The 26877-nt window shown below is 48.0% G+C and overlaps 1 protein-coding gene across 5 annotated transcripts in view; it reads left to right on the forward strand.

Moving 5' to 3' along the window:
- Window positions 1-14955, forward strand: part of ARHGEF10L (Rho guanine nucleotide exchange factor 10 like) — a 132957-nt gene extending 118002 nt beyond the window's left edge. For all 5 annotated transcript variants that reach the window (XM_081017924.1, XM_081017922.1, XM_081017923.1 and 2 more), the window contains 3 exons: window positions 1021-1195; window positions 10879-11001; window positions 13169-14955. In XM_081017924.1, coding sequence (XP_080874050.1) covers window positions 1021-1195; window positions 10879-11001; window positions 13169-13695 — 825 coding nt within the window. In that variant the 3' untranslated portion in view covers window positions 13696-14955. The remainder of the gene's footprint in view (window positions 1-1020; window positions 1196-10878; window positions 11002-13168) is intronic.
- The last annotated feature ends 11922 nt before the right edge of the window (window positions 14956-26877 follow it).

Below are 26877 nucleotides of genomic sequence, written 5' to 3' on the forward strand. Positions count from 1 at the left end.
TTTTGGACTCACAGCTGTCCATGGAGGCGTGGGTCAGTTCTGTGTCCAGAGTGGCTGTCTACCAGCTCCATCTGGTATGCAGGCTGAGACCCTATCTGCTCATGGATTGTCTTGCCAGAGTGGTGCGTGCTCTGGTTATCTCCCGCTTGGACTACTGCAATGCGCTCTATGTGGGGCTGCCTTTGAAGGTGGCCCAGAAACTGCAACAAATCCAGAATGCGGCAGCTAGACTGGTGACTGGGAGCGGCCGCCGAGACCATGTAACACTGGTCCTGAAAGACCTACATTGGCTCCCAGTACGTTTTTGAGCACAATTCAAAGTGTTGGTGCTGGCCCTAAATGGCCACGGCCCAGTATACCTGAAGGAGCGTCTCCACCCCCATCATTCTGCCAGGAAACTGAGGTCCAGCGCCGAGGGCCTTGTGGCGGTTCCCTCCCTGTGAGAAGTGAGGTTACAGGGAACCAGGCAGAGGGCCTTCTCGGTGGTGGCGCTTGCCCTGTGGAACACCCTCCCATCAGATGTTGAGGAAATAAACAACTATCTGACTTTTAGAAGACATCTGAAGGCAACCCTCTTTAGGGAAGTTTTTAATGTTTAATGCTGTCTTGTGTTTTTAATATTCTGTTGGGAGCCGCCCAGAGTGGCTGGGGAAACCCAGTCAGGTGGGTGGGGTATAAATAATAAATTATTATTATTATTATTATTATTATTATTATTAATCCTCTTTTAAAGCCATCCAAGTTGGTGGCGATCACTGCCTCCTGCAGGAAGGAGTTCCACAGTTTGCCCTTCATAGAGGTCTTCCTTGGGAGGTTGTGGACTCTCTTTCCTTGAAGGCTTTTAAGCAGAGGTTGGATGGCCATCTATCAGGGAAGTGGGATATAAATAATAAAATGATGATGATGATGATTACAGTACAACAATAACCCTTTGCCACTCTGCGAAGAGGATGACCGGTCCAGATGGGCCTGATCCAGCCTCAAGGCTCTCCTGACCTTGTGTTCTTCCCTTCCTTGCAGCAAATGTTTGAGGCCCACCCGGAGGAAGAAGCAAGCGTCACCCACATGATCAAGGCGGGCAGTGGCGTGTGGATGGCCTTCTCCTGCGGCTCCTCCGTCCGGCTCTTCCACACCGAAACGCTCGAGCATCTGCAGGAGATCAATATCGCCACGCGGACCACTTTTGCCCTGCCAGGTAGGCAGGGGACCACCAACAGTGACAATAGCTCTGGATATTCCTGGCCTGGCAGCCATAATTGGCACCACTGTGAGGCCATGCATATCTGGGAGGGACAACTAAGTTTTACTCATTGAAATTACCAGGGATCCCCATGAATTTCAGTGGGTTTCTTTCTTTCTTTCTTTCTTTCTTTCTTTCTTTCTTTCTTTCTTTCTTCTTTGGCGATCCCTCATAGCCGAGTATGATTGTCTTCTATAAACATGGTTTTAACAGTGAGTCCGTAAGTGACCGTTGCAGCCAGTTCTGGATCCACATTTTCAACGCCTCTTGTGATGGTTTGACCCCTTTCCGTTTTAACAGTACAAATTCTACAAACACCTTCCATATCTCTTTGAAATCATTTCTTCTGCATATTCCCCATCTTTCTTCTCCAGCTTTTGGAGAAGTGGGCTTGGACCTGATAGCTCCATCTCTCCTTCCCTGTGCCAAGTCAACCCAACTCCCACCACAACCGCAACCACAAATGCTTTGTTAATTTTATTTCTGTTGCAGCCACCCTGCCCTGCGCCTTTCTCAGACCTCTCTCTCCCCTCCCCACTTTCTTCCATCTGCAAGATGGAGTAATTGTGCAATTAGGACTAAATGCATTAGCTGTTTAAAGTGTTTCATGGCTCTCTCCCTTTTTTTTTAAAAAAAGCTTTTTTTAAAAAAGACCCCCTTTTTTTTAAAAAAAGAATCGCTGCTTCTCTTCTCCTTCCCTTGGAGCGAGCGTTTTAATTTTGGTATTAATGCATATTTGAACTTAAGCTCTCTCATCCTTTTTAACTAGACAGGCCGTTAATAAAGTCTTTCTCGCAGAGAGGCCCCGGCCTTTTAAAAGCGGTAGATCTATTAGCCGGGACGGAGTCTGACGTTGTGGCATTAAGCCTCCGAGATAAAATATTTATTCTCCGTTAAGAGTCCCACCCGCCATCTCTTCCCCGAAGAGCAGGGGGCACAAGAAGCCTTATCAGCCTCGCTATGATCTGGGTGTATCCCCTCTTGTAGCTCCCATTCATTACTCTTCAATTCTTCATGCAAAAAGCTTGGAACTTACTGCCTTATGCTGAGTCAAACCATTGGTCCATCGAGCCCAGTGTTGTCCACACAGACCGGCAGGCATCTCTCCAGGAGTTCAGACCGAGATCTTACCTAGAGATTGAAATGGAGGCCTTCTGCATGCTCTACCTCTGAGCTACAGTCTTTTCCTTAAAAACAAAGCGTGCTGATAGTCCTCATAGTTCATAGAATCATAGAATCATAGAATCATAGAATCATAGAATCATAGAGTTGGAAGAGACCACAAGGGCCATCGAGTCCAACCCCCTGCCAAGCAGGAAACACCATCAGAGCACTCCTGACATATGGTTGTCAAGCCTCTGCTTAAAGACCTCCAAAGAAGGAGACTCCACCACACTCCTTGGCAGCAAATTCCACTGTCGAACAGCTCTTACTGTCAGGAAGTTCTTCCTAATGTTTAGGTGGAATCTTCTTTCTTGTAGCTTGGATCCATTGCTCCGTGTCCGCTTCTCTGGAGCAGCAGAAAACAACCTTTCTCCCTCCTCTATGTGACATCCTTTTATATATTTGAACATGGCTATCATATCACCCCTTAACCTCCTCTTCTCCAGGCTAAACATGCCCAGCTCTCTTAGCCGTTCCTCATAAGGCATCGTTTCCAGGCCTTTGACCATTTTGGTTGCCCTCCTCTGGACACGTTCCAGTTTGTCAATGTCCTTCTTGAACTGTGGTGCCCAGAACTGGACACAGTACTCCAGGGGAGGTCTGACCAGAGCAGAATACAGTGGCACTATTACTTCCCTTGATCTAGATGCTATACTCCTATTGATGCAGCCCAGAATTGCATTGGCTTTTTTAGCTGCCGCGTCACACTGTTGGCTCATGTCAAGTTTGTGGTCAACCAAGACTCCTAGATCCTTTTCACATGTACTGCTCTCAAGCCAGGTGTCCCCCATCTTGTATTTGTGCCTCTCATTTTTTTTGCCTCTCATTTTTTTTTGCCCAAGTGCAATACTTTACATTTCTCCCTGTTAAAATTCATCTTGTTTGTTCTTCAAACCCTTAGTCCATCTAGTTCAGTGTTGTCTTCACTGGCCGGCAGGATGCTCTGCAGGGTTTAAGGCTGAGGCCTTGCCTACTCCTTCTGCATGCAGAGCAGATGCTTCGCCTCTGAGCTACAGCCCTTCCAGTGTAATATGGAATCTATGGGTCTCTACCTTCCTTGTGCTTTATCCTTTGCAAAACACCTACTGAGTTAGACTTGTGGCTCAAGGGTGCCTTAAGCAGAACCTGCCCTAGAAAAGATAGCATCGGCCATTTAATCCAGGGCTGGGGGGGGGGGCTTTTTTTTCTACATTAGGACCACATTTCCTCCCAGATAAGTTTCAAGGGCTGCATGCGAGGGCAGGGCTAGAAGGAAAAGTGGGCAAGGCAGGAGAGGCCAATTTTTCCTTTGTAGAGCGGGCTTGCTTTTGTACAAAAACCTATTTCCATCTTCCATGCAAGAGGCATCATCAGACCTCAAGGATGTGTCCCACGCAGGAGGAAGAAACTAAGGGAGGAAACAAAATCAGGGCAGTGAGAGGTTTTGGCCTGGGGAGCGTTCTGAGGACCAGGGCAGAGAGGTTTTTGAGGGCTCCATTCAGCCCCCATCCCTGAACTTCTTCGCCCTCCTTTTAATCAATTCATTGGTCAGGTCAATTGATTCCTACCGAAACCCAATCGCTTTACTGGCAACTCCCCATTTATGTGGGGGTTATGCTCCGAGGCACTATGAGTATTTTAGGCGCTGCTAATTGATCGGGCATCACATTTTAGAAAGGTTTCAAGTATTTATTTATTTTTACAAGGTGACTTATGAAAGCTGGAGATGGCAGGGACCACATTCGTTCAGAGGGTTTGGGGGGATGTTGCAGGTTAGGGTGGGGGCTTCTTCTGAGATGTGGTCACAGCAGGCTGCCGTCTAAAAGCAAAGCCTGCATTCGTCCCTCCCCCCCAAGTCCCCGCTCTTTTCATATGCAAATATATGCAGGTTTAATCAGCAGAGATGTGCATTTAATCAACAACAGATTCCCTCAGTTGGATGCCTGGCCCGACTTAAGAAATCACTATATGAAATTGGTGTCCTTTCACGGCAACCCTTGTGAGAGAGACCACCTCATCTGTTGAGTGGGATGGCCGGCCTCACCCTGGATGTGGGTTTTGGAGACGGGGTCCTTCTTTGCACAAGTGAGTAGTTAAAGAGCGGAACTTGCTCTCACAAGAAGCTGCAACAGCCACCAACTTAGAGGTCATTGAAAGAGGATGGAAATTGTAGAGTTGGAAGGTCACGCCCAGCAATGTAGGAATCAATGCTAAAGAATCCCTGACAGACAGACAGACATCCAACCTCTGCTTAAAAACATCCGAGGAAGGAGAGTTCACCACCTTTTGATAGCCACCTCTGTTGAACAGCTCTTACTGTCCTGATGTTCATTCAAAATCTCCTTTTTGGGAGCCATTGTTTTGGTTCCTAGCCTCCAGAGCAGAAGAAAACAAGCTCGCTCCATCCTCCATGGGACAGCCCTTCAGATATTTGAAGGTGGCTATCATATCGCAGTGAGAGGTTTTACTTTCTTGGGCTCCATGATCACTGCAGATGGTGACAGCAGTCACAAAATTAAAAGACGCCTGCTTCTTGTGAGAAAAGCAATGACAAACCTAGACAGCATCTTAAAAAGCAGAGACATCACCTTGCCAACAAAGGTCCGTATAGTTAAAGCTATGGTTTTCCCAGTAGTGATGTATGGAAGTGAGAGCTGGACCATAAAGAAGGCTGATCGCTGAAGAATTGATGCTTTTGAATTCTGGTGCTGGAGGAGACTCTTGAGAGTCCCATGGACTGCAAGAAGATCAAACCTCTGCATTCTGAAGGAAATCAGCCCTGAGTGCTCACTGGAAGGACAGATCCTGAAGCTGAGGACCCAATACTTTGGCCACCTCATGAGAAGAGAAGACTCCCTGGAAAAGACCCTGATGTTGGGAAAGATGGAGGGCACAAGGAGAAGGGGACGACAGAGGACGAGATGGTTGGACAGTGTTCTCGAAGCTGCCAGCATGAGTTTGACCAAACTGCGGGAGGCAGTGGAAGACAGGAGTGCCTGGCATGCTCTGGTCCATGGGGTCATGGAGAGTCGGACATGACTAAATGACTAAACAACAACAACAACCATATCTCCTCTCAGTCTCCTCTTTTCCAGGCTAAACATACCCAGTGCCTTCAACTGCTCCTCATATGGCTTGGTTTCCAGACCCTTGATCATCTCGGTCACCCTCCTCTGCACACATTCCATCTTGTCAACATCCTCATTCAATTGTGATGCCCAGAACTGGACACAGCACTCTAGATGTTCTCCAACCAAGGCTAAACATATCCAACTTCCGCACCCGTTCATCCAAAGGCTTGATTTCCAGACCCGTCATCATCTTGGTTGCCCTCCTCTGCACATAGTCGACAAATTCATGGAGGAAGACCAGGCTGTCAATGGCTACCGCCCAGCACTGCTATTTTCTCCCTCCACTGATGGAGGCAGCATGCCTCTGAAAGCCACTTGCTGTGGATTACAGGAAGGGAGAAGTTGTCCCACCCAGGTCTTGCATTTGGCCTTTCCACTAGGGCATCTGCAAGAACAGAAAGCTGGGCTAGATATTTTAAACCAGAGTGGAGCTAACCTGTAGCCCTCTAGATGTTGTTGGACCCCAGTTCCCACTGTTCTCCACCACCATCCAGCAACATCTGGAGGGGCGCAGGTTCCTCATCCCTGAACCGGACCATCACTTGCCTTTACTTCCCCTCCAGCTACCTCCATCACAATGTTTTACACCCCTGCATTCAAAGAAGGCAGAGTTCTGATGGAGGCAGCTAGGGAGGCAGGGAAGGTGAGTGATGGTCTGGGATGGGGAAAGCCGTGGACATTGTTGGACCTTTCATCTACCTGGTCAAGGTTGGGGATTATGACCACCTATGATCCTCACCCCTGTTCTGTGGATCAAATGAGTTTTGCAGTGGGTGGGTGTCGTGTGCACTTTTATTATAAAATTTGCAAACATATATCCGTTGTTGAGCTATTATAATGAATCCCATCCACGATCTTCAATTTCAAGTAGAAGTGATTTTTTGGCTTCTGGGGGGAAAATAAAACCCTTCTAATAAACAATGAAAGGTCACTGGTTCTCATTAAAACAGGTTCTGCTTTCTGGCGCGAGACAATTTAGCTAAAATAAGCAGATTCACATGTGCCTCTGTGTTTTCCCCCATTTTCCTTTTGCGGATTTTTCGCTGCCCCCCCCCCCCGCCAAAATCATATCATTCCCTCGCTCCACTAATTGCATTAAGATAGTAGTTCTTGATAATTCCTAATTAAATTCATTGTATGAATCAATGAAATAAAACACCGTTAAGACCCAAACATACAACCGTCTCGGCGATTCCGAGAATAGAATTTGTGCCGTTACACCAATATTGCCGAATTAATTGTTCCGGCCCGCCTTTATTTATTTGCTTTATGAATGCCTTCCCGTGAAATGTCCCAAAGTGATTAGCCATAAAACAGCAGCCATAAAAACAGATATAAATACCAGTTCCAGTCCAACACGAAGAAAACCTAGGCTAGAAATCTCCACTCAAAAGGTTTGCTGATGGAAGAATACTGCTTTCTGCCTTCCTAATTATTCAGGAATGTTCTTTGGGTGGGGATCTGCTGTTTGGTGATGAGGCAGAGATAGACCAGTTTGATCCTCATCTATATTTCCCTTTCATTACGGGTGGGGCGGAATTAAATTTGGCTTGCGTTTATGGGTGAACCTACCAGCCGATGTTGGAATTCCTGCTCCGTGATTGCAGTCATGGTTGTGAAACTGTCTTTGCACCGAAGACCACCTGGTGCCTTCAATATACAGTTTCTGGTGAATGCTGAACCTCTTCCCACCCAGCTTTCGACAGTCAAGGTGTATATTTATAGCACTCACCTTATTTCTGTGATTGTAAGTTGTTTTAAATTGATTTTGGCACCGTGCCGCAATGTTGCATTTTAATGTCGCAACCTGTCCTGGGAACTTAGGGTGAAGGGCAAGTGATTAGAAATATTATTATATATTATCATGTCCCATTATCATTTTCTGAAACAATACTTTGTGGAAGAAAATCAAACCCTACAATTAGGGTTAAGGTCTGTCTATTAAGACAAAGCAATTGCATTGCAGAAGACCTGCCTCCCCAATCAACCAGACTCTCTTCTGAACTAATCAATAGGCGTTTCTGCTTATTGATGGAGCTAACAGCTTTTTATATGGATGACAGAAGTTGTCGCAACCCAGTTAATAAGAAACTAGCCTTACAGGAGAAATGCAGGGAAAAAACAGCATTGCTGAAATCAAACGTTGCATCCTTCCTCCAGTCTTTCATCTTCTCTCCCACTTTCCGGCCAACTTTTTCCTTATGCTCTAAGAGAGACGTGGCCTTATGAATTTAAGATCTGAACAGGCTCAAGCCCATTACAGGCCCAGGGCCCCGCAGATCCCAGAGCCAGACATGGAGCTTGCGGATTGTGAACCAAAATGCAGGGATCCTTCGAGATCTGCCCTCCTCTGAATTTTGCAGTGAAGTTCTCCCGCCAAGTCACAGGTTCAGAAATGCATACACTACAGGGGTGCAAAGTGTACATGAAAACTGTGTGTGCTAGTGACATACACAAAAAGGCAAGTTCTGTTAGGGGAAATCGCTTTGCAAAAGGTAATAATCAGGAGAGTGTATCTTAGGCAAAATTGCAAACCGTTAGGGGAAATTTGCTCTAAAAGCTCATGAATTCTCTTGAGGGCTTTCTCTCTCTGTTTGTGTATAATATCTCAAACTGGCATGCAGCTGGGGAGAACTGAGTTAAAGATTTGAAAAAGGGGAAACAGAAATTGACCGATGAGCTGGAATAGTTTTAATTTTGGCACATAATTTTTTATTGATTTTCACAAATTTTCCTAAATTTCAATCTATGTTTTTCTCGAAATTTTGACTTCCCAGCCTTTCCTCCATGATGTTTCTATTCCCTGCCCCCATATCTGTTGCTTTATATAACATATTTTTATCAAATACAATGATCCGCTATTTCGCTTTCTGTTTTCATTCGGCTGCCGTAATTCAAACCATGCCCGTGTTTTCATTTAAAAATAAGATCGAGGAACCCAGAATACTGACAGATTTTCCCATCCTTCCCGGGGAAATGGGCTGATGGACGTGTTGCTGAATAGGAACCACCCCCTCTAACTCTTAACTTACGAACTCCCTCTCTTGTTCGATCACTTCTCCTCCGCTTCACCTGTTCCAGGGTGGGATCCATGCCTGACCTCCCTCCTGTTCATCGTTGATGCTGTTGCTAACCAGAGAGACAGGAGAGCTAATCTGTCTTGACACTCAAAACATGTTAATTTGCAGCAGTGGGTTAACCAATTGATTGTCCCCTTGGAGTGGAAAGCAATGCAGGGATCATCTCCTTTGGCAAGGAAGGAGCACCCATGCCATAGGTAAGGTAAAGGGACCCCTGACCATTAGGACCAGTCGTAGCCGACTCTGGGGTTGCGGCGCTCATCTCGCTTTATTGGCCGAGGGAGCCGGTGTACAGCTTCTAGGTCATGTGGCCAGCATGACTAAGCTGCTTCTGGCGAACCAGAGCAGCACACGGAAACGCCGTTTACCTTCCCGCCGGAGTGGTACCTATTTATCTACTTGCACTTTGACGTGCTTTCAAACTGCTAGGTTGGCAGGAGCAGGGACTGAGCAACGGGAGCTCACCCCGTTGTGGGGATTCGAACCGCCGACCTTCTGATCGGCAAGTCCTAGGCTCTGTGGTTTAACCCACAGCGCCACCCGTGTCCCCTACCCATGCCATAGAAGGGGCAAATTGGTCTATTTTTTGTTCTATCAGGCCACATTCTCACCATCCATTTAAAGCACTACAATAACACTTTAAACAGTATGGGCTTCCCCCAAAGAATCTTGGGAACTGTAGCTTGTCAAGGGCACTGAGAGTTGTAAGGAGACCTCTATATTCCCCTTGTTGTTTAGTCATTTAGTTGTGTCCGACTCTCCATGACCCCATGGACCAGAGCACGCCAGGCACTCCTGTCTTCCACTGCCTCCCGCAGTTTGGTCAAACTCATGTTGATAGCTTCGAGAACACTGTCCAACCATCTCGTCCTCTGTCGTCCCCTTCTCCTTGTGCCCTCCATCTTTCCCAACATCAGGGTCTTTTCCAGGGAGTCTTCTCTTCTCATGAGGTGGCCAAAGTATTGGAGCCTCAGCTTCAGGATCTGTCCTTCCAGTGAGCACTCAGGGCTGATTTCCTTCAGAATGCAGAGGTTTGATCTTCTTGCAGTCCATGGGACTCTCAAGAGTCTCTTCCACCTTCATAATTCAAAAGCATCAATTCTTCGGTGATCAGCCTTCTTTATGGTCCAGCTCTCACTTCCATACATCACTACTGGGAAAACCATAGCTTTAACTATACGGACCTTTGTTGGCAAGGTGATGTCTCTGCTTTTTAAGATGCTGTCTAGGTTTGTCATTGCTTTTCTCACAAGAAGCAGGCGTCTTTTAATTTCGTGGCTGCTGTCATCATCTGCAGTGATCATATTCCCCTTACGGAAGTATAATTCCCAGAGATCCCCAAGAAGAGGTGTTGACTGTTCATCTTCTCTGGGAATTGTAGCCCTGGGAGGTCGTCGTCTTCTTCTTCTTCTTCTTCTTCTTCTTCTTCTTCTTCTTCTTCTTCCTCTTCCTCTTCCTCTTCCCCTTCATTTATGCTTTTCAGATTTGTACATTTCACTTTCATTTTAACATTTCAAACTTCAACTTTCTTCCCCCTCTTTCTGTGGCTTAAATTAAATTTATTTTTAATATCTTCTGCATATCCAAATTAACTTAATTTGCTCATTTATTCATCTGCTTCATACTCATAAAACCACGGGTTATTACAGTAATCCTGCCAACGTTCTTATCTGTTTACAATTTATCTGTAAATACTCAATAAACCATTTCCATTTTTTAAAATAAGAAGTTTGTTATCTTGATTTCTTATTCTTCCGGTAAGTTTCGCCATTTCTGCATATCCCATAAGTTTTTGTATCCATCCTTCCTTTGCTGGGACTTCTGCTTCTTTCCATTTTGGGGCGAGTAACTTTCTTGCCGCTGTAGTCACATACGTGAATAAGTTTCTATACAGTTTAAAGGGGGCTTCTAACAGATCTCAGCTCACAGTAATGAGATTAATTTATGTCGGGATATTTTGGTTGACTTGCCATTGGGGGAAGGGCTCAGCGTTAGATCACCTGTTTGGCATTCAGAAGGTTCTAGGCTCAGTCCCCGGCATCATCTGCAGGTAGGGCTGACTTCTACCAGTCTGTGATGACAATATTGAATTTGATGTACAATTGGCTTTCTTGTTCCTGTCTCCTGTTGCTTCATTCTGCTTGCTGGCGGGTGTCCCCTATGGCTATAGAAGTCCCAGGATGAATGGTTTGGGGTAGTTTCTGGCTAATCTACCTTTGCAGGCCAAAAATGGGCAACAGCTTCTGCTCCTCCAGTTAATCTGCCCTTCCCTTTTTTCCCACAGGCCAGAAGAATGTCCGCGTCACCAGCCTTCTGATTTGCCAGGGCCTTCTCTGGGTTGGCACCGACCAAGGCATCTTGGTCCTTTTGCCTGTGCCCAGGTTGGAGGGGATCCCCAAGATCACAGGTGAGTTTCCTTCTGTTGCAGCGAGGATGGGGAACATATGGGGTCTTCCAGATGTGCTCAGAAATACACCTGCCCCTGCCAGGATAATGGGAACTGGAGTCCAATCCCAGAGCCACTGGTCCTCCGTGCCTCTATTAGAATAAGTCAGAATTGTGATAGTAATAGTAATTTATTATTTGTACCCTGCCCATCTGGCTGGGTTTCCCCAGCCACTCTGGGCAGCTTCCAACAAAGATTAAAAATACATTAAAATGTCACACATTAAAAAATTCCCTGAACAGGGCTGCCTTCAGATGTCTTCTAAATGTCAGGTAGTTGTTTATCTCTTTGACATCTGATGGGAGGGCGTTCTACAGGGCGGGTGCCACTATTGAGAAGGCCCTCTGCCTGGTTCCCTGTAGCTTAGCTTCATGCAGTGAGGGAACCGCCAGAAGGCCCTCGGCGCTGGACCTCAGTTTCCAGGCAGAACAATGGAGGTGCAGACGCTCCTTCAGGTATACCGGGCTGAGGCCGTTTAGGCTTTCAGTTGTGCTTGGAAATGTACTGGGAGCCAATGTAGGTCTTTCAGGACCGGTGTTATATGGTCTCGGCAGCCGCCCCTAGTCACCAGTCTAGCTGCAACATCCTGGATTAGTTGTAGTTTCTGGGTCACCTTCAAAGGTAGCCCCACGTAGAGCGCATTGCAGTAGTCCAAGTGGGAGATAACTAGAGCATGTACCACTCTGGCGAGACAGTCCGCAGGCAGTCTGTGTACCAGATGGAGCTGATAGACAGCTGCCCTGGATACAGTTAGCGGTAGCTAGGGGGGCAGCAAAGGCAAGTGATGGTCAGAGGGTGATGGAGGTTGCAGCAGTGAAGGACATACATCTCAAGGTGCTGTTAAACTCCGGCTCCCAGCTGCCCCAGACAGCAAGGCAAAGAAGCCCCAGAGTCTACCACCTTCCATTAATTTAAATAGGTCTACACTAAGTAAGACTTAGATGGCTACCATCCCATCATTTTATTGCTCATAATTTTTTTTTTTGGGGGGGAGGGGTGTCTCCATGTGGCCAAGTCACACGACGCATGTTGTTGGAGGGGAAGCGGAAATTTGATTTTTGCTTTCGGAGCCGGGTTGGGACAGTTGCTTCTGCTCCTCCACCCACCCTCTCATCTTATTTATTCATTTGTTGCATTTATATAATCCTGCGTTTTCCTCCCAAGGAGCTCAAGGCAGCTCTTCTCCCCCTCCTCCTTTTATCGCCACAATCACCTTGTGAGGTAGGCTAGGCTGGGACATATAGGGATTGGCCCAAGGTCACCCAGTGAGCTTCATGGCTGAGTGGAGGGGCAGATTTGAACCCTGGCCTGTCCCAGGTCCTAGCCCAGTGTTTCTCAAACTTTGGGTCTCCAGCTGTTTTTGGACTACAATTCCCATCATCCCCAGCTAGCAAGACCAGTGGTCAGGGATGATGGGAATTGTAGTCTGAAAAAACAACTGGAGACCCAAGTTTGGCAAGCAGTGTCCTAGCCCAATGAGAGCCAGTGTGGTGTAGTGGTTAAGAGTGGTAGACTCGTAATCTGGTGAACTGGGTTCGCGTCGCCGCTCCTCCACATGCAGCTGCTGGGTGACCCTGGGCTAGTCACACTTCTTTGAAGTCTCTCAGCCTTGCTCACCTCACAGAGTGTTATGGGGGAGGAAGGGAAAGGAGAATGTTAGCCGCTTTAAGACTCCTTAAAGGTAAACGTAAAGGGACCCCTGACCATTAGGTCCAGTCGTGACCGACTCTGCGGTTGTGGCACTCATCTCGTTTTATTGGCCGAGGGAGCCGGCATAAAGCTTCCAGGTCATGTGGCCAGCATAACTAAGCTGCTTCTGGCGAACCAGAGCAGTGCACGGAAACGCCGTTTACCTTCCTGCCAGAAGGTATCTACTTGCACTTTGACGTGCTTTCGAACTGCTAGGTTGGCAGGAGCAGGGACCGAGCAACGGGAGCTCACCCCGTCATGGGGTTTAACTCCTTAGGGTAGTGATAAAGCGGGATATCAAATCCAAACTCCTTCTCTTCTTCTTCTTCTCTAACCACTGCACCACTACTGCCCTTCTTAAAACAAATTTCTGCTACCTATGAAGCTGGTTTGTGTGTTCCTAAAAGGGCTCATGCGTTTTTCTCTCTCTACTGCTCAGGGAAAGGCATGGTGTCCCTTAATGGCCACTGTGGCCCGGTGGAATTCCTGGCTGTCGCCCTCAGCACCCTGGCCCCGGACATTCTCAAGAGTGACAAGGAAGATGACCCCTCTGCGGATCCCGTATCTGCCAAGGACGAGAAGCCGGACAGCAAACCAGCAGATCTGGCTTCCCAGAACAGCCCTCAGATGAGGGAGCTGCGGAAAAAGGGCATTCTCCTGCAGTACCGCCTCCGTTCCACCTCTCACCTCCCCGGGCAGCTGCTGTCGATGCGAGAGGCGCCCTCCACCGGGAACGCCCCGGAGCACACCGAGGAGGACGGCTCCGTCTATGAGATGGCCGACGACCCAGACATTTGGGTCCACAACCGGCCGTGCGCCCGTGATGCTCACCGCAAGGAGATCTCCTCCCTGGCTGTGGTTTCTGGCGGGAGAGGCTACCGGAACTTCAACTCCAATGGCAAGCCGCCAGCCAGCAGTGAGACAGACAGTACCTTGTTGATATGGCAGGTCCCACTGATGCTATAACCCCGGCCCCCTCTCATTGGCCGGCCGGCCGTCCTTCCCACAATGCCTTGCTTTGGGACAACTAGCAATGGTGTGTTGGGCTCGCCAGAGGTGGTGGCTGCATTCCCCCCATCCCGATGGACTCTCCCCCCTCCCCCTTAAATCTTTTGGGGGAAAACATATTGCCTAAAAGAGGCTTCAAATTCCTTCTCTACTTTCCCCCCTCTCTCTCCGTTGCGATTGGAACACGCTTCAAGCCTCCCCGTTTGTTTGGAACACACACAAATGGTATGATCGCATCTCACATGGGGGGTTTGGTTTGGAGATTTCTGCATATACACAAAAACTGTATGCTCATGTTGCCCCCAGCTTTCTGAGTCCTTCCCTAGCCAGAGCACCGAGTGGGCTGGCTCTCGCAAGACCTCGCAGGGTCGTCCAAGTTCCTGTGTGATCTCACACAGGTATTCCCAGGTTTCTGGAGCTGGTGTGCCAAGAAGGCCCCAAGGAAGGCAGAGAGCTTAAAAACTCTTTTTGCACTGGGGAAACCAAGCAGACCTGGAGCAAAAAGAGCTTTCAAGGTCTTCCTTGCTTGGGGAGACCAGGGTGAAATGGTGTGCCAGTTCTGGGGCGCTCTTGTGAGATCTTTCAGAGACTGTGTGACTTCTTGGGAGAGCTTTCCTTCACTACTGGAGACGGCACCCTGAGAGGGCCTTGAGCAGTGCAGAAGGAGCTTTTAAATTCTTTCCCTTGCCTGTATTTCTCTTGTGGGATTGCAGCCAACTGGACTTCAGTGGTTGAAATTGTGCAAGTTAAATATGTTTGAGGTGCGATCACACTGTACGAAATAGAGAGATTTTGTTTCTTTGCAGTTCAAGGGGTTGTGTATTCCGACTCGGAGCACACCCACTGAAAAGAATGACGTTCACTTCAGCGGGTCTACTCTGAGTAGGAGACAACTCCGGACCTCTTATGCGCAGCCCTTTCCCATACTTAACAAAACGAGATTGCAGTTTTAAAAAAGAACTTTCCAGATGGCATAGGACTTGGCGCCCTCCTTGCGGGCTTTGGAGACGGGCCAAAATTCCCCCACTCCCCCCACTGAATCCTCTTCTCTCCCTCCCCCCCCAATAGCAGCATGAGGGTTTGTGTATCCATGTGTGAATATATATATGTAATATTAAAAGCCATGTACATTATTATGTTGTATAAATAAAATCTGTATATAGTGTGGGGGCATCTCGGGATGCCGGAATAAAGGTGTTTGGAAAAACGAGAGATCAACTGCACTGGAAGCTTTGACATCTCCTTGACAGCTGGTGTGTCTGTTCCCACCGGGCTCGGATTAGAATCCTGCCAGCTAAGCAAAGCGTTTTGTTATACGATGAGATGCGGAGACATTTCTCAAGCAACGCTGGAGGTGCCCAGTGGCTGGGTGCCCTTTGGGAGAAGAGATGAGCTGGAAGAAGTGAAACTCGATTTTGTGGGGTGCCTACGATGGTCCAAGCTTACCTGACCTCACAGGTGGCAAACCTTGCCCCTCTCTCAGGGTGGTCCAACTTTTCATTCCAAGTGGGCCGCAACAGTACTTTGACACAGAACCCATGGGCCGCACGCTGGCTTGTGATGCGGGGCATGTGGAAGGGATGCCAAAATTTGAGGACACCCCTCCCCCCAGCAATTGCACTGCCTTTCCAATGCCCAGCTCCTTGCTTACCCAACTTTGGGGAGGCAAGGAAGTTAAGGGCAATAATGGCAAGTGGTGGCAGAAGTTAAGGGCAGTGAAGGCGAGTGATGGAGGAAGTGAAGGGAAGTGAAGGCAAATGGTGGAGGAAGTTAGGGGCAGTAAAGGCAGGTAGTGGAGGAAATTAAGGGCAATGAAAGCAAGTGATGGAGGAAGTTAAGGGCAGTAAAGGCAGGTAGTGAAGGAAATTCAGGGCAATGAAGGCAAATGGTGGAGGAAGTTAGGGGCAGTAAAGGCAGGTAGTGGAGGAAATTAAGGGCAATGAAAGCAAGTGATGGAGGAAGTTAAGGGCAGTAAAGGCAGGTAGTGAAGGAAATTAAGGGCAATGAAGGCAAATGGTGGAGGAAGTTAAGGGCAGTAAAGGGAAGTGATGCTCCAGTTCAGGGATGGGAAAGCTGTGGCTCCCAGCAGCCCCAGCAGCACAGCTTATGGTCCAGAATTATCAGAAACTTAGTCTAGCAACATCAGGGGAGCCGCAGGACAGCTACCCCTGATCTCCCTCCTCTCCCCCCCGCCCCGAAAGACAGGGAGGACAAAGAGGATATGGAGGGCTGCCAGCAGTCATCTTTACTGTCGTTGTTTGTGTCCTCTGGGACAGACGTCATTTGTGTGTGTCTGGAGCTTCTCGGTGTGCAAAACAGCCGGGGAAATCGTGTTTTAAGAGCTGCGGTGTAAAGCTCCCTGGATTTCTTGTGGGAGTTTCAGTGTGCATCTGTAGATGTTTACTCAGAAGTAAGCCCCACTGAGCTGACTCCCTCAGAGGTGTGTTTGGAATTGCAACCGCAATGCATAAAATCTGCATAAATTTGTACAGGTGATGGAAAAATGAGCCATTCTTTAAGAAGAGAGGAGGGCTTGCTTTCTCTGCTGCAGGTTAAACAGGTGTCCTTTTGGGGGTGTGTAGTTCTCTCTTGCACACAGGAGGGGAGCTTTCCTTCGGAAGCTGGCTTTTGCACACGGCTAGCTTTTTAAATTTGTAATGGAAAGGTATCTTAAAAGAAACAAAGACCCAAATTAACTGACTAAATGTCGTAGCCCATTTATTGTTGTGTTTATCTTAGGTAAAGGGACCCCTGACCATTACGTCCAGTCGTGAATGACTCTGGGGTTGTGGCGCTCATCTCACTTTACTGGCCGAGGGAGCTGGCATTTGTCCGCAGACAGTTTTTCCAGGTCATGTGGCCAGCATGACTAAGCTGCTTCTGGAGAACCAGAGCAGAGCACGGAAATGCTGTTTACCTTCCCGCCGGAGTGGTACCTATTTATCTACTTGCACTTTGATGTGCTTTCAAACTGCTATGTTGGCAGGAGCAGGGACCGAACAACGGGAGCTCACCCTGTAGTGGGGATTCGAACTGTCAACCTTCTGATCGGCAAGCCCTGGGCTCTGTGGTTTAGACCACAGCGCCACCCACGTCTTACCTTATGGTATTCCTACCCTAACCTCTTTGGCTAAAAGGGGTCTCGAGGTGGCTTTTGCAAATAATAGACTCATAGAAGGTAAAAGGGCAAAGGTAAAGGACTGCTGGATGGTTAAGTCCAGTCAAAGGTGACTATAGGGTTGTGGCACTCATCTCGCTTTCAGGCCGAGGGAACTGGCATTTGTCCATAGACAGCTTTCCGGGTCATGTGGCCAGCAGGACTCTAGCGCTTCTGGTGCAACGGGACACTGTGACGGAATTCAGAGCACATGGAAACGCCATTTACCTTCCTGCCACAGCGGTACCTATTTATCTACTTGCACTGGCGTCCTTTCAAACTGCTCAGTTGGCAGGAGCTGGGACAGAGCAACAGGAGCTCACCCCATCATGGGGATTCGAACCACCAACCTTCTGATCGGCAAGCCCAAGAGCACAGTGGTTTGGAGCACAGTGCCACCCGCGTCCCTTGCAGACTCATAGAACTGTAGAGTTGAAAGGGACCCCAAAGGTCATTGAGTCAAACCCTCTAAAATACAGCTAAAGAATCCCTGACAGATGGCCATCCAACGTCTGTTGAAAAATTCCAATGAAGGAGAGTCCACCACTTTCCAAGGGAGTTCGTTCTACTGCCGAGCAGCTCTTACCACCAGAAAGTTCCTCTTCGTGTTTATTTGGAATTTCCTGTCCTGTCCTTTGAATCCATTGGTTTGCATCCTGCCCTCTGGGACATAGAATCATAGAATGGTAGGCTTGGAAGGGATGCCATAGGTCATCTAGTCCAACCCCCTGCAATGCTGGAAAACTGGACTTAGGTCACTGGCAGAGCTCAGGAGAGTTAGGCACACAGCTAGCGATGGAGCATGGCAAGATGTGTAGTGATGAGTGGGAAAGGAGGGTCCCCAAACTCAGTGTGTTTATGTACAGATGAGTAAGTGAGAAAACAGGCAGTAATGGGATGAAAAGAGGGTGGTGGTGGGGCTCTGAGCCAGGAGAGAATTCCTGTGTCGGCAAGCGAGTCAGGTTTTTATTTTTTGTTTAAATCAGCTTGTTAAATCCATCCCAAATCCGATTTCTCGATAACTCCAATTTCATTTTCATTTTCGCCTTTCAATTATATTCCCGGCAACTCAACCTTGAAATGGGGCCATCTCAGCTGCCGCCGCTGCCTGCGAAGGCCCTATTACGGCTGGTACACGATTTCCGCAGCTTATTTTTTTCCTAATTAGACATTAAATGCATGTAACGCTTTCTCCCTTCCTTTTAAAAAGAAGGCTGTTTTCGGCTCCAGATAAAGTTGTCGTGCTTTCCCTGCGCCTCAGATCTTGGCTTGATGCTCTGGCTCGTCAATTTTGGGGGTGTTTGAATGAAAGGGGGGAAGAGAGAGAGAGGAGAAGCATTTTAAGACAAAAATAAAACCAAAAATCCACGCAAAGCTCCCCCCCCCCAAAAATTAATTCCTTCATCCACATGCCACTGCAAAACCTGTCAAAAGAGGGCAATTTGAGTACAATAGTTGAAAAGCCATTCAGCTCATTGATACAATTTCACATCTATTGGGTCTAGCATGAGGGATGACTGAATCTTTCAGCCACTTAGCATTAATATTTTCCAGTGTTTAGAAACTCCAGTGCTTGACTGCACAGGAACTTAACCCAGAGCCTTGTAGCTGAATCAGACCAAAGACCCGTCTCATCCATCATCTTAATAATACTGGTCTATTCTGAGTGAGTCAACAATGTGATTCAGCAGCAAAAAAAAACAACAGAAAAAGGGGTAATGCTATTCTAGGCTGCATTAACCAAAGTTCAGTGTCCAGATCAAGGGAAATAATAGCACCATTCTATTCATGACTTTCGATTTGCTGCGCACCGCTTCGGAGCATGGGTCTAGTCCTCTGGGAAAGACCCGATCTATGCGCGGGGAAAGGGGAAACACAAAGGCGCTGTGTACCCCTGTAAGAAGCCCAAAAAGGTATTTTGGGCACTGGGGATCTGGCTGCTCTCTTTGGGAGCCAGTGTGGTGTAGTGGTTAAGAGCGATAGACATGTAATCTGGGGAACCGGGTTCACGTCTCCGCTCCTCCACATGCAGCTGCTGGGTGACCTTGGGCTAGTCACACTTCTCTGAAGTCTCTCAGCCCCACTCACCTCACAGAGTGTTTGTTGTGGGGGAGGAAGGGAAAGGAGAAGGTTAGCAGCTTTGAGACTCCTTCGGGTAGTGATAAAGCAGGAGATCAAATCCAAACTCTTCTTCTTCTTCTCACCCCCCAAACCGCTCTGTAAAGAGCGGGGAAGAATGGCGAGATTGAGCCGTGAGCACTGAGATCCATTCACTACCCCGCGATGAGAAGCCTTGGTATTCTGCCTTGGTCAGACCACACCAGGAGTGCTGTGTCCGGTTCTAGGTGCCACAATTTAAGAAGTATGTTGACAAGCCGGAACTTTGCAGGATGACCAAGGTGATCAAGGGCCTGGAAACCGTGAGGGATATGTTTAGCCTGGAAAAAAGGAGACTGAGAGGAGATATGATGTTGTTGTTTAGTCATTTAGTCGTGTCCGACTCTTTGTGACCCCATGGACCAGAGCACGCCAGGCACTCCTGTCTTCCACTGCCTCCCGCAGTTTGGTCAAACTCTTGCGGGTAGCTTCGAGAACACTGTCCAACCATCTCGTCCTCTGTCGTCCCCTTCTCCTTGTGCCCTCAATCTTTCCCAACATCAGGGTCTTTTCCAGGAAGTCATCTCTTCTCATGAGGTGGCCAAAGTATTGGATCCTCAGCTTCACGATCTGTCCTTCCAGGGAGAACTCAGGGCTGATTTCCTTAAGCATGGATAGGTTTGTTCTTCTTGCAGTCCATGGGACTCTCAAGAGTCTCCTCCAGCACCAGAATTCAAAAGCATCAATTCTTCAGCGATCAGCCTTCTTTATGGTACAGCTCTCACTTCCATACATCATTACAGGGAAAACCATAGCTTTAACTATAACCATCTTCAAATATCTGAAGGGCCCTCCCATGGAAGATGGAACGAGCTTGTTTTCTCCTGCTCTAGAGAGTAGGGCACGAACCAGTGTATTCAAACGACAAGAAAGGAAATTCTAACTGAATGTCAGGAAGAAGTTTCTGACAGTAAGAGCTGTTTGACAGTGAAATGGACCCCTTTGGAAGATGGTGGACTTTCCTTCATTGGGTTTTTTTAAGCAGAGCTTGGATGGGTAGCTGCCAGGTATTTTTTAGCTGTGATTTCTGCACTGGAAGGGGGTTCCTCCAACACTACAATTATATGATTCTGTTTGCCACAGTGAGTGACCAGATGTCATGAGGACATTTTTAAAAATGCTTTATTTGGTCAGAGAACTGGTATGCAAAATTCAGAGAAGTGCGAATTTCAAACAAATTTCCATTTTATGCATTTTATGCATTGGTTTTGGGATGTTTGAATTAGGTGGGCTTGTCTTAAATCGCAAACTGAACCAAACTTCTCCCACCAAAGGCCTGCCTGGATCCACATGGTATTCAAAAGCTCCTTTGTCTTTCTTGGATAAAGTTTGTTCTTTATTTAATAACCAACCCAACAGTCACTTTTATGGAGAGGAGGCTCATTCCTTTATCGCCATCTGCAAATCTTGCCTTGCTTTGTTTACAACAAGTAGTAATTGTTTAATAGTGAAGCCATAAAAAAGGATAAAATGTCTGTTCCTTTTCATCAGCTGGGGAGTGTTCATGACTCCCTCAAGTGTGGAGTGAGACCTCCTCTGTTTGTTTTGTAGGTAGGTTATGTTATTTTATAATTTATCCTCCCTGTTACATGTGTGAGCAGAATGTTTAAAGTAAACAGTTTAGTATTAGCAGTTAGCAGAGTTTAAAACACCATCTCCTTCAGCACTGAAGTGCAAACTTTTGAGACTAGGCTACAGAGCCTTGTTGCATTTATCCAGGTTGCGATAGCAGAATGGATCTTCTCTGTTTCTCCCTCTTGATAAAAGACTCACCAACAGACCGTAAATTTAGCACTAAAAACTTTTTACTTACATAAAGTCTTGCACACAATTCCAGAAGCAACAACTACAAGGCAGGCAAATTCTACTTCTAGGTTACAAAATACATAAAGGTAAAGGGATCCCTGACCATTAGGTCCAGTCGCGGACGACTCTGGGGTTGCGGCGCTCATCTCACTTTACTGGCTGAGGGAGCCGGTGTACAGCTTCCGGGTCATGTGGCCAGCATGACTAAGCTGCTTCTGACGAACCAGAGCAGCGCACGGAAACGCCGTTTACCTTCCCGCCGGAGTGGTATCTATTTATCTATTTGCACTTTCGAACTCCTAGGTTGGCAGGAGCAGGGACCGAGCTACGGGAGCTCACCCCGTCGTGGGGATTCAAACTGCTGACCTTCTGATCAGCAAGCCCTAGGCTCAGTGGTTTAGACCACAGCACCACCCACATCGCTATTTTCATCAGAGAAATGTTGGAGAGTATGGAGTTATGTGACCCCCTGAGCCAAGGAGATAAGTAACTATATAACTCTTAGAAGACATCTGAAGGCAGCCCTGTACTGTGGTACCTTGGTTTATGAACTTCTGATCAGCAAGCCCTAGGCTCTGTGGTTTAGACCACAGTGCCACCCGCGGCCTTTTTACAAAATGCATAGTTGAGCTCAAAATGGAGTCTCTGTTGGAGCGGAGACCAGACAGATGTCTGCCTGCCTAAGAAGCATGGTGGAAAGGAGAATGACAATGAGGCAGGAGGAAGTAGAAAAGGTTAAAACCTTTTGTCTATTTCCCACCAGAGAACTCAAGGGAAGAAATGTCACACAGATCTCTTTCTCTGCTAATTACATTGCCTTTCTTTGCAATCTATCTAACAATTTGCAGCTCTGTGGTTGCTAGTCCCTAGCGTTACTAAACAACAAGAATGCTTTGTTATTTTGACTGGAAACCACCTAATTTTGGTGGTGTAGCTGCTGTTGTTTGCTGGACTCTGCAGGAGGGGAGAGTTGTGCTCAGGCCCTGCTTGAGAGTTTTCCTTTGGGGTAACTGGTTGGCGATTTTGAGAATGCTGAAATGGCAAGAAAATAGACTAAAATGAATTAAAACTCCTACCAAAGTTTCATAGATTTTTGGTTGGAAGCAAGGGTCAGCAAACTTTTTCAATCACTGTCCCTCAGACCTTGTGGGGGGCCAGAAAAAAAAGAAGAGTTCGCAGTTGTTACCCCTCTTTATCACTACCCGAAGGAGTCTCAAAGCGGCTAACCTTCTCCTTTCCCTTCCTCCCCCACAACAAACACTCTGTGAGGTGAGTGGGGCTGAGAGACTTCAGAGAAGTGTGACTAGCCAAAGGTCACCCAGCAGCTGCATGTGGAGGAGCGGAGACGCGAACCCGGTTCACCAGATTATGAGTCCACCACTCTTAACCACTATACCACACTGGCCGGACTATATTTTGGGAAATATAAATACCCTGCAAGCCGGTCCCACAGCTGCCTCTGGACCTGGAGGAGCAACGCACTCTGCACGTGCTCAGGAGCGTGTCTCGGCACTGCCCACTCACCGGCGTTGTTGGCGAGCAGCAGCCGCTCCATCGGCCCATCCCCGCGGAGCTCCCAGGTGGCATGACCACACACTGCGGCCCGTTGTCTGAGGTCTGGTCGGCGGGCAGGCTGCGCAACCAGAGCGCCAGGCAGGTGGTGCGCAGCTCACCCTCCAGCTGCCCAGCGAGGCCGCCAGCAGCAGCGCTGAGTCATGTGCCAGGCACGGGGGCAGAAGGCGTGCCAAGCTCCGTCTGAAGCCCTGCGATGCGCCCATCATTATGCCCATGGCGGGGCCCAGATTCACCATCCTGTCCGTCCATGGCCGTGCCGGGTTTACCTCAGCGCTTGGGTGGCGAGGCTTCAGATTGGCTACAGGAACTTCATGCAGCCAATTCGAAGCCGTGCCAGCATTGGCACCCGCCCAGAGGTGTCCACAGCTTCGGATTGGCTGCAGAAGCTTCCTGCAGCCACTCCGAAGCCGTGCCAGTGTCGCGGAAGTCAGTCCCCACGCGGCAAGGCATCTGAAGGCAGCCCTGCTTAGGAAAGCTTTTAATGTTTGGTGCATTACTATATTTTAATATTTTGTTGGAAGCTGCCCAGAGTGCCTGGGGAAGCCCAGCCAGATGGGCAGGGTATAAATAATAAATTATTATTATTATTATTTTCAACACCAGTTTAGCTCTGTGCGGGGACTGACTGAGCAGGCGGCAGGGTCTGTGAGCCGGATTTACAAGCCTGGTGGGCCGTATCCAGCCCCCGGGCCATAGTTTGCCAACCCCTTCCCCTACAGGGCATTCAGTCCAACCCCCTGCAATCCAGAATCACAACTAAAGCCCCCCTGACAGATGACCACCCAACTTCTGCTTAAACACCTCCAAGGAAGGAGACTTCCGAGGTCGCCTTTTCCCCTCTTGAACAGCTCTTTCCGTCAGAAAGTTCTTTCTAACATGTAGTCAGAATCTCCTTTTAGAATCCGTTGTTTTGAGTTCTGTCCTTTGGAACAGAAGAAAAACAAGCTGTCTCCATCTTCCAGGGGACAGCCCTTCAGATATCTGAAGACGTCCTTGCATTCTGACACCCCTAATATATTTTCTAAGGCTCTTCTTTGAATATAAATCTTTTCAATAATTTGCTTTTCTTTCTGGTGGCACATAACAATGTTGCATTCTTGGCTGCAAAACTGATCTCCTATGGACGAGAGTTCCACCACCGTTCTCTCTGCCCACTAAAAACAAGAGACAGCATGGTGTAGTGGTTAGAGTGTTGGACCAGGACCTGGGGGAGACCAGGGTTCAAATCCCCCACTTGGCCATGAAACTCATTCGGTGACCTTGGGGGCCAGACCCTGCCTCTCAGCCTAAACAACCTCACATGGTTGTTGTGGAGCTTAAACGAGGAGAACCATGTGTGGCATCTTGAGCTCCTGGGAGAAAAAGGTGGGATATAAATTGCAGGGGGTTGGGATAGAAGACCTATGGGCTCCCTTCCAACTCTACAATTCTATAGGTAAAGGGACCCCTGACCATTAGGTCCAATCGTGGCCGACTCTGGGGTTGCGGTGCTCATCTCGCTTTATTGGCTGAGGGAGCCGGTGTACAGCTTCCGGGTCATGTGGCCAGCATGACTAAGCCGCTTCTGGCAAACCAGAGCAGCACACGGAAATGCTGTTTACCTTCCCTCCAGAGCGGTACCTATTTATCTACTTGCACTTTGACGTGCTTTCGAACTGCTAGGTTGGCAGGAGCAGGGACAGAGCAACGGGAACTCACCCCGTCGCGGGGATTCAAACTGCCAACCTTCTGATCAGCAAGTCCTAGGCTCTGTGGTTTAACCAACAGCGCCACCCGCGTCAATTCTATAAAATGCAATAAATAAACAGTAACATTATTGATGGTCATAAGGAATAGCACAGGGAGGAAGGGGGCTGACCAAGGACAAATGAAGGTTGGTGGGACAATGCTTTTATTCACTCAAAAATAGCAGCCTCAACTGCTTTAGTGGGGTGCTAGTTTGAATAAAAATATTGGGGGGTGGCAGGTAAGCCAAGACACTACAGTGTCTTCAACAAGAAGACACTACAGTGGTACCTCAGGTTAAGAACTTAATTTGTTCTGGAGGTCTGTTCTTAACCTGAAACTGTTCTGAAGCACCACTTTAGCTAATGGGGCCTCCTGCTGCCACTGCGCCGCCGCTGCATTTCTGTTCTCATCCTGAAGCAAAGTTCTTAACCTGAGGTAATATTTATGGGCATCTTAAAAAGCAGAGACATCAACTTGCCAACAAAGGTCCGTATAGCTAAAGCTATGGTTTTCCCAGTAGTGATGTATGGAAGTGAGAGCTGGACCATAAAGAAGGCTGATCGCCGAAGAATTGGTGCTTTTGAATTATGGTGCTGGAGGGGAGAGTCCCATGGACTGCAAGAAGATCAAACCTATCCATTCTGAAGGAAATCAGCCCTGAGTGTTCACTGGAAGGTCAGATCCTGAAGCTGAGGCTCCAATACTTTGGCCACCTCATGAGAAGAGAAGACTCCCTGGAAAAGACCCTGATGTTGGGAAAGATGGAGGGCACAAGGAGAAGGGGAGGACAGAGGACGAGATGGTTGGACTGTGTTCTCAAAGCTACCAGCATGAGTTTGACCAAACTGCGGGAGGCAGTGGAAGACAGGCGTGCCTGGCGTGCTCTGGTCCATGGGGTCATGAAGAGTCGGACACGACTAAACAACAACAACAACAACAACATATTTCTGGGTTAGCGGAATCTGTAACCTGAAGCGTATGTAACCTGAAGCGTATGTAACCTGAAGTGTATGTAACCCGAGGTACCACTGTATTTGAATGGCAATGCTCATGAACTGGAGGGGGGGTGGCCCTCTCAAATATTTTATTGGGGGCCCAAAGGGACCGCGGCCCCTAGGAGTTGACTCTTATGGGGAGCACAGATCAGACCCCCATAGCACCCATAGTTTGGTCCTCTGACGTATCACCAACACCGCTGCCCCCCCAACTCTGCCTGCTGCCTGAAGCAGCCAAATTATCCTGCCTAATGGTAGAACTGGTCCTTAGATAGTGATTCCCCCCCCCCATTGGGCAGCTGAATTAGGATTCCCATTCACCCATCCTAAGAATAAATAAGCCAACTGCTCAGGCTGCAGTTGGGATGCGTGGAGTAGGGTTTGCTCAGCTGCTTAGGGCTGGATATTTCCTCACGTTCCTGTAGTGCTTGGGCGACCTTGATTATCTCTTGATCAAATTAGCGCACTTCGGCAGGCACAGCTGCCTAATGAAGACATTCACTTGTCGCCTCGTTTTCCGCCGGCTGTCTAATAAGGTGGGTATCAGTGCCACGGAGAGAGCGGGCAGGCAGGCGGGAGGGATAATGTTGTGCCGCAGACTGAAACCGTCAAAGCTTCCCCATCACCGCTGTGCCTCCTTTTTAAATGAGGACAGCTAGGTTTTTTTGAGGCAGGCAGGTGAGCAGGAAGTTGGCTGCCCGAGGGATCTGTAATTGGTGGTGGGGAGAGGGGGAATATTCATTTTTCTGCCCCTTCCTGTCTTGTCCGCTTGCTATACCTGGGGTGGGGAGCCTCAATCCCATTGTAGGCCAAATGAACGCACCCACCTGGCCTCTCTGTCTGGCTCGTGGGACGCTGAATGTGTGAGAAGATTCAGGAAGAGTAACAGGAAGTACCATACTTTTGTGGGTATAAGACTAGGTGGTTGGGGTTTTTTACTAAAAAATAATGTTAAAAGGGTGGGTAGTGTTATACACGGGGGCAATCTCCCCCCATTTTCTTAATTTCGAGTCCCCCAAAATAGGGGGCATCTTATATACAGGGCGTGTTATACACAGAAAAGTATGGTACTTCTTTATGCAATGCATTGTGAAACTGTGGAACTCTCTGCCACAGGAGGCAAGGACAGCCACCAGCTTTGAAAGAGGATCAGACAAATTCATGTAGGAAGAGAGGGCTAAAGGGCTGCTAGCCAGGATGTTTAAACTTTGTTTAAATTGCTGTTATTTTTTTACCTATGTCATTTTAAACTGTGACTGTATTCTGTATTCTTAGTTTTAGATTTCGATTTATGTGGAAATGGTTTCCCATTTGGTTGTGCATTTTTTGTGTGTAGTTTATTTATTGTTTATGACTTTTGTAATGATGTAAATCTTGTTATGCTGTAAGCCGCCTTGAGCATTGTTTTTTAACTGTGGAAGGGCGGCATACAAATAAAAAATGATGATGATGGCTTTGCTCTGCCTCCACAGCTGGAAGCAGCAATTCTTCTGGATACTGCAGGAGGGGAGAGCTGCGTTCGAATCCTGCTTGCAAATTTCCCCCGGGCATCTGGTTGGCCCCTGCAAGGACAGGATGCTGTTCTGGAGGGACCATTGGCCCATCCAGCAGACTCTCTCTATGTTCTTACGTCTGTGTTTGTGTGCGAGAGAGATGATGCAATTGGCAGTCTGGATGTCTCTGAATGTCAGCCGCTCATTGTCCCCCCAACCCAGCAGCCCT

This window comes from Podarcis pityusensis (genome assembly GCF_964106645.2).
Source record: "Podarcis pityusensis genome assembly, chromosome: 8".
In the NCBI taxonomy this organism is placed as follows: Eukaryota; Metazoa; Chordata; class Lepidosauria; order Squamata; family Lacertidae; genus Podarcis; species Podarcis pityusensis.